The 8,137-nt window shown below is 44.6% G+C and overlaps 1 protein-coding gene across 1 annotated transcript in view; it reads right to left on the reverse strand.

The window, feature by feature from the left end:
• LVRN (laeverin) overlaps positions 1–7,921 on the reverse strand; it is a 34,812-nt gene extending 26,891 nt beyond the window's left edge. Inside the window, exons 1-3 of the mRNA XM_054652510.2 lie at positions 7,329–7,921; positions 1,798–1,940; positions 417–556 (exon numbers count right to left, since the gene is read on the reverse strand). Coding sequence (XP_054508485.2) covers positions 417–556; positions 1,798–1,940; positions 7,329–7,921 — 876 coding nt within the window. The remainder of the gene's footprint in view (positions 1–416; positions 557–1,797; positions 1,941–7,328) is intronic.
• Positions 7,922–8,137: the final 216 nt, after the last annotated feature.

The following is an 8,137-nucleotide window of genomic DNA, read 5'->3' on the forward strand; positions in this document are numbered from 1 at the left end:
CCGTGTGGTTCCTCAAAGGACCTTGAGGAACAAGGCACTGAACATCAGTGGTTTGTCACAGCGGTGGAAATGAGTATGTTTTCCAACTAAGACACCTAAGAAAGTAAGAAGATCATGAATTATAACAAGTTCTTTCTGCAGAGTAGCCACTCCTAGATTTTAACATACATAGGTCGTGCCTACTTGTGCAGTTGTATGAAATGAACAGGACAAGACAACAATCTCATTGTCCCAAAGGAAAATGTTCTGCAGAAATATCTATGGGACAAATGTTAGCAGTTTTGCAACATAAGCAGGTAGTTTGGGAATGGTATTTAGCACAGTTAATGTCTGTGATGTCCTCAAACTACATGATGCACCAGAGGGCCAACTTCTGCTGTAAATTCCTTTAAGGTGTCAGGCAGCCTCATATCTACCTCATTTCCCCGCTCAGTTCTGGTGACGTAATCGAAATCACAAATCACAAAAGCAGTCAAGTAAGTTGACATTTTCAGTGAAGTGTTAAATGTGGTAACTGTCCACAGGCTTCCATTTTCATCCTTCACTTCACATACATCTAGAAAAAAGCCAAAGAATTATTAAAATCAAAGTTCTCCCACAACAAACAAGGAATTTTGTGTTTTCTGCATGTTTATTTTTTACTCCTTTCTTCAATATGGTGTATTCCTGCACTAACTGGTATGTTTCTGGGAGAAGGAAAGCCAGACTTGCTGCTACTGACATGTACCAGAGCCATGACCTTCCATGCAAGCAGCAAAAATTCACTCTTGGGCTTCATGACTGAAGTCTTGGAAGGATATCAAATTCCATCACTTTTAAGTTGTGGGCAAGCTGAGGATAATTTATCCCATGCTACCTATCTAAAACATAGAACCTGTTATGACCAAAATGTTGGTTAGGTCAGCCTAAGAATTATTAAATACTTAATCAGATACCTTCCCGTTAAGTAAGGAGGACACAGGCAAGATTCTTTGGGGTAGAAAATGCTTCCAGTGATTCTCACAGCAATCCCAACTATTATAATTCCTAAGTGACTTCATTTCCATGCAAATGTCATAAAACTTACTTTTATGGCTGTAGTGGTTTTACAAAACCACGACAATGGCTGAAAATTATTTAGCTGAAAAATAAAGATTCATGGCATTGAACTGCAAAAAAAAAATGAGTTTTTAAGAAGGAGGCAAGCGACCCAATAGATTTCTCTAGGAATACTAATTTAGAAAATTTGTTTAGAATCTTATACTCCATGGACATTCCACTTGAGATCCCAGCAAGGGACAGAAGGGGCATCTCCAGAGTCTTATACTCATCTTGTTCCTATTCTGCACATACACAGGAGGCTAGAATGTCTCTGCCTGGAAAAAAATATTTTAATTTGTTGTAAATATCTTAACACGTACTGAGAATTAAAGTATCCCCTTGATGTCACAAATACGGACTTTGCATTCCTGGGGCTGTGATTTTGCTTTAAAATGATGTGACACAGTATGACAGACACACTAACGAAGCAGTAATATCAGAAATCAAACTCTGTGCAGCCTTGAGCAGGCAGAGGAGAGAACACCACAACTGATAAAATTGATCAACAGAATGGTTACCATCAAGGACATTAATTATCAATAAAAGTGCCCAAACTTTTAAGGCCATAGGCATAGATTTTCTGTGCCTTTTGAACACACTAGCAAATGGACAACAGAACACTTTTTCAGATAACATAAACTTCTCAGACGAATTGCACCTTTTTAAAAGTAATGTAGGGGGAGAAAAAAAACATACATCAAGTTGTTGTTTACCTACCAATAGCAGGCATGTTGGAAAGAGCCACATAGCTTGGGTCATGGATAATTCTGATATTAAATATGGCCTTCATGGCAGGTTCATCGAAACATGGGTAAACTCTCCTGGCATACGTTGGTTCCATTTGGGAGGCAATGAGCATACTGTATTAAAAATGCAAATAAGATTAATGCAGCATGCTACAGCTGATCAAAATTATATATATACATAGAAACAACAAATCAGAAAAAGCAGCCAGTGAAGCACATAGATATGCAGATTTGGAAAAGATTCAGCTATTATTTAAGGTCATGACAAAATCCCCATACCCAACAGCCAGTTCAGTTTGGATGTTTGTAGAGAAAAGCAGTCTTTTTAATCACATTTGGTTTTTTTTCCTAGCAGGCCTTTTCCAGATTAAATATTTGAGCATTTCTATTTTGTTTGCTAAAACAGAGTTGATTAAAGAGATACAGGAGACCATATCTCTTTACACCTGCTCTTCTCCCTAATGCATGCACTCTTATTAATTAATTACACGTTTATAAAACATTGTGATAACTGTTAACTAACTGCATATGCATGCACTTGCACAACTCTGACAGGTGCCACTGAGAAGTACCCTTGGGAATGCAGCACCAGTGCTGTTCCAGTGCACTGGCAAGCCCAGAATAATATTCAAAAGGATCCTTTATGCCAAGGAGCTACACCTCACTTGAGGCAGATCTCTGTGGCACACTGTGAGGGATGCACTCCTCCTCTGTGTGAACTAAGTGAGCTTTGCTCCTCTCAGATGCTCAGCAAGTGAGTCCAGTCAAGGTTAATCCTCCTGGGTGAGACTGTCAGTGAGAATTCAGCAGTAAACCAAAACTGGAGACTGGACTGGACTGGTAAATGGCAGGAACTGCATTAATAGTAGAAAAACTGACTACAAATCAATCACTTTACACCATACTATCTGCAGCTATCAGTCTGCTGAGCTGCAGATAGTCTGGTGCTCCACAGTAGCTAGCTGCAGGGCAGTGACCTCCCCTCAAGGAGGTAGACCTCTCAAGGTTACCCTTGAAGTTGTAAGACCTTTTACCTGGCCCTGGACATGGCTGAACTGTTGACATTTTTTTGCATGCAACATTAAAGATTTTTTTATAGGAAGCTTACCCAATAATCTTCAAATCCCATCATAACTCTAAGTGTAGAGCATTGACTTCTAATCCATCCATATTTACGAAATACTAAAATATCTATTTGTACTTAATACTTACTCAGTGTTAAATATTAGCACCTAAATTTACTGTTGGAGTTATCTCCGACTCTTCTCCTGCAACACACACTTGCTGGAAGCAAAAGATAAACCAATGTCTTGTGGCAGAGCTCTCAACAAGCTGTACATCTGAGCTGTTCACATTAGGGCATCCGTACCAAGAATTAGAAAAAATACACATTCAATGGTGCTCAAAGCTCCAGACCTGTCAGCCAAGCAGTACCAGCAGCTGGGCACACAAGAACAGCATAATCAACTGCTTCTGTGACCTCACTACTACAGGGCAAATATTTTTCTGTTGTAGTTGAGGTGTTTCCCAACAGTTTATTCCCACCAAGGTGAGAAATGCTTATTCTTAGCACTGAGGCACCCCAAACAAGCCAGGAGCCATCAGGGCAGTACCCATACCCACAACGGGTAATGAGTCAGATCTGCACTACGTTCTAGTAATTGGTGCAGAAGCAACTAATAAAAATCTGCACAAATACTGTGTTTAGTTACATTTTGGAATGCCTGTTCAGCCCTATCCAGTCAAGTGTTTCACGCATAGGACATATGCAGAGCAAAATTCCAAAAGGATTTCAAAATATTGATGTGAACAGCGACATGCATAAAGCCTGCACTTCATAGCACAGCCTAAGGGATCCTCTAACCCTGAAGCAGCACACATGAGCTCATTCATGGCAGAGCAAGATCTCTGTGCAGAACGATGAACCACAAAACCCCTGCATTGTGTATGTTTGAGCCCACAGTGCTAGAGAAGAGCAAAACTGGTTTCTGTATCTTTCTGCCTACCCAGGTGCTGGTATGGACTACCACAGCTACAGCCAGAATATTGATTCCCCATTTCAAGGGGAAGCCCTTCACACACCTAAAGCTAGAGAAGTGTGAGTTTCTTCCCTTTTCACTTCCTTTGCTCCTGCAAGCACTGCAGACATGGGTTATCCTTTATCCATAACAAGAGCTCCCATTTTTCAGCATTTTCTTTTGTGAGACATGATCAGGTGGTTAGTAGGAATTGTCAGCAACAGTAAAAACACATACAGTCACCAATGGTCAAACTGATAACAAAAAATTTCTGTGTTGGATATTCAGTGAAGTTGGAACTTTGGTTTATTCTTTTTTTGCAGAGGTAAGGTTAAGACTTCTGAAAATAGCTGTCACTCTGAACAGCTTTCCAACACAGTGCAACAGCAGTGGGGTTAGCTGACCAAGAAATATGGCCAATAAAAAAGAAAGTTCATATGGAACAAACATTTCAGGGACTTCACTTCTCAAAGCATGCCTTGCTCAGACTCTTCTGAAATGACAGATCTCCAGCAGTTCCTCAAGCAGAAATCACAAAAACCACTAAGGCTTCTGACACATGGCAGAAACACAGAACTACATGACCATAGAGGTCACATTTTCTATCACAACTGCTGGTTTCAGTGAGGTGCTGAGGTCAGAAAGTCTCTGCAGGAAACTGACCCAGGGTCTGCTGAAGACTGGTACGAGTCACTTTAGAAAAATTACAGGACAGTCTGCTGGAGAGGGAAGTTTCCTTGCAGAACAGTAACTGGCTTTGTACTGACAGCTGAAAAGCACTGAAAAGCACTGGAAGTTTTTATATTATTTCACATCTATGTAATTCATTAGAATACAACTTCTTCTGTCATTAATACCTTAACAGACCTTACAAATCACTCAAAATTTATCTCCTCCCAGCAAAACCTCTTCAGTGTTTTTGGAGCCCATCTGGTTAAGGAAATGGCTGGTGAAGTGATGACCTAAATCTTAGTGAAGGAAAAATAAGAAGATACTATTGCATACCCTTGATTCAGAGAAAACCTTTTTTAAGCACAAAAAATATGCAAAATCATTCAATAATATCTATTATGTGTGCAGGAACAAATAAAAAACCAATACATTGTATCTGCATTCAGTGGATTTTCTTTGATTTATTCCATTGTCTAAATACCACTGTCATCTTTTTAACCAGACTGCAATCTCACATTTCATTAGTGCTTTGCGATGAGCTAAGAATGAAAAGGAGAATTTGTCATAAACCCTCTAAACAACTGGAAACTTAATTATACCCATTATTTGAATGATTTAAAAACTCTTTTCCTTATTTTCTACTGCTCCAGCAAGGCTGATGACAACTTTTTTTTTTCAGATATTCTGAATTTTATACAGTCTGAATCAAAAAAAACCAGCATCTAATTCAGTGTTTCTTATGTTGCCTGATAAGAGAAAGACCCTTGCAACAAACCCTTGCAAGAGTATTAAAATGGTAAGATAAAAAAGTAATTCTTTATTGGAAGCTTCCAGGTCCCTCCACAGGTATGGCCTGTGGGCCTGCCAGTATCAGATTTCTACAATTTTTATAAGTCTAACAAATTATCATATCATATGGACATAACAAACATTGTCCAATTAGAAGAGCAAGTGGTAAGGTAAATTTTCCCCTGGGTACTGTCCCATTGGATCTGGTCCAGGGCTTCTTTGTCCTACTTCTTGCTAGGTCTTCTCAGATTCTGACTGAAAAAAAATGTTCTTCTTGTAGGTCCTCTACTTGAAAATAAGACTAAACAGCATTTCAGGAATGTATTAGAAGGTTAGCTTATTCCTCTGAAATGTAAGAGAAGGAGTAAGAAAAACACCAGGACCTGCATAATCACATATAAATGGTCTAAAAACCTACAAATTTATGAAAAATATTTAAAACCCAAAAATCTTTAGGCATCACTTAGATAGGACTTGATTGAATTAATACTACATCAGAGAGCACACTGGCACAGAATTAAGTAATTAAGTGCTCGCTCCTTTCTAATTTGGATTTTTATAAAATAATGCAAATAAAAAAATTCTAGATTTTTCTTACCTTAAATTGCTCAAATAATCCTGTGAACAACAATCAGTGAATGAAGAAACAGTAATTAAAGAAAACAGAATGTGCTTCCTAAAATACTTATTGTTATACTGCACTTTTCTCTAAGGCTTACCAAATTATCACCTTTTTCTTCAAAAAAAAAAAAAAAAGCCTGTATAAGTATCAAGATTTACACAAGAGCTGGCAGCTGAAAAGACAGTTTATTGAGAAGAGCCACACAGTCCTCCCCCATGTCAGTAAAAACTATTAACTTCATTTTGTGATTTCATGTTTTTGCTACTACAGAGCAGCCTCTACAGAGGCTTGAATGTATGGATCTTGTGACTGCATTTTACCTGCTCAAACAGAGAGCCTATGAACTGCTGAGATAAAGTTTATTTTAGTGGACTCAGACAAGAGCCAAAATTCTCTAATTTTAACTCCGGGTTTCCTTGTGACTTGGTGTTTGCTCAGCAAATCATGACATCTTTGATTATTAAAAAAGAGATAACTTTAAAGACAGCAATTCATCTGCTTCTTCTTCAACTGCTTATTTTGAGAAACTTGTTTTCCAGTGGAAGTACTTAAATTCTAATCTTAAATTTCACTTCTCTTTAGCAGGTTTCACATCCAGAAATGAAAAAGAAAAAGAAAACGAAAAATATTATTTTGAGTGTGAAAATGTTTTAGATGATTGACTACCTAATAAATTCACACTGCCCCAGGACTGATTTTGCAGTTCAAAAGAGGAAGAAAGCATCCTGATAGCACCCACAGTGCAAATCACGGATTGTCTGGTGACAGCTGAACAAGTTCATGTGCATTAGCATCTACAAGGAAGAGACAGCTGTTTAAAGCAGCCACCCATCCTACTCCACCATGCTTTTGAAATTGCATGTGGTCAGCGTCTCTAAACTCATGCCCAAATACACAGCCAGAATCCCGGGTTCTTGATAAAGACACTCTCCCCACAGACGTGGGCTGAGGAGGTGGGGAGTTGTCAGCGCTACGCGGACCCCGGTGGGGCCGGGATGAAGATTATGATTCGGGCTCCATCTCCCAGGCACTGGGCACAGGTACTGTCTGACCCCCTTGCTGCAGACAAAAAAGGCACTGAGAGACCAGAAGTTGTCCAGCCGGTGCTGCAGGTGAAGTCACCTGCCGACGGAGAGCCGGGGCAGTCTGGCCGATGCTCTCCGGAGCGCGGAGCGGCCGGCCTGGACACAGCCCGGCGTTTGCGGCTCGCTCCCTCTGGAGCCGGCGACGCAAGCCCTGGAGGTGCGCCCGCCGTGCGGAGCAGGCAGTCCCCCTCCCTCGCCCGCCAGCGAGCGGCTCGCCCGGCGCTGCTCCCGCCTCCTCCCGGCACGGCCGGCCCCGACCGCGGCACCCCCGCTGCCGCCGGGGCTCGGGGTCCCCGCAGCGGCCGCCGCCGCCTACCTGCTCTGCCCCTGGTCGGTGTAGCGAGTGAGGAAGAGCCCGTCGAGGTCCTCCTCCAGCCGGCCCTGGAAGCCCAGCTGCAGCACATAGCGCCGCCCGGCGCGGAGCCGGCCGCGGAGCTCCAGCACGGCCACCTCGCCCGCCTCGTCCTGCCTCAGCCCCGCCACCTCCACGGCGGCGCCCGGCTCGGACAGGGGCCCGCGCACGGCGGCGGCCCCACGGCTCCGCAGCCCGGCGCTGTGCAGCACCGCCGCGTCCGTGTCCTGCAGGCAGCGCACCGTGATGTTCACCTGCCCGGTGAAGACGAACGGCCCCTCCTGGCCCGGCCGCACCCGCGGCCACAGCTCCAGGTCGTAGTGGAGCGGCAGGAGGTGGCGGGGCAGGCGGCGAACGGAGCCGGCAGCAGGAGCGGGCGGCGGAGGGGCGGCGGGGCCGGGGGCGCGGGGCGAGGGCGGCGGCGGCGCGGCCTCCTGCCGGCAGCGCCCGTAGAGAGCGGCGAGCGCCAGGAGCGCGACCAGCAGCGCCAGCAGCAGCGCGGCCCCCACGGCCGCCGCCCTCCGCCCCACGTACAGCCCCCCGCCGCGGGTCCCCATGCCCGCCGCTCTGCGCCCCGACGGCCGCGGCCGCCGCTACTTACGGGGCGGGGGAGTGAGCGCGCCCGAGGGCGGGACGAGCCGGGCCAGGGGAGTCGAGTTCCCCCCCCCCGTCCCGGGGAAGCCGCTCCGCCAAGAGCTGCTCCGGCGGGGCGGGCGGCCCGGGGACACCGGCCCCGTGCGGGCAGCGGGGGCGCGGCAGCCCTAGGCGGGGTA

This window comes from Agelaius phoeniceus, chromosome Z (assembly GCF_051311805.1).
Source record: "Agelaius phoeniceus isolate bAgePho1 chromosome Z, bAgePho1.hap1, whole genome shotgun sequence".
NCBI lineage: Eukaryota > Metazoa > Chordata > Aves > Passeriformes > Icteridae > Agelaius > Agelaius phoeniceus.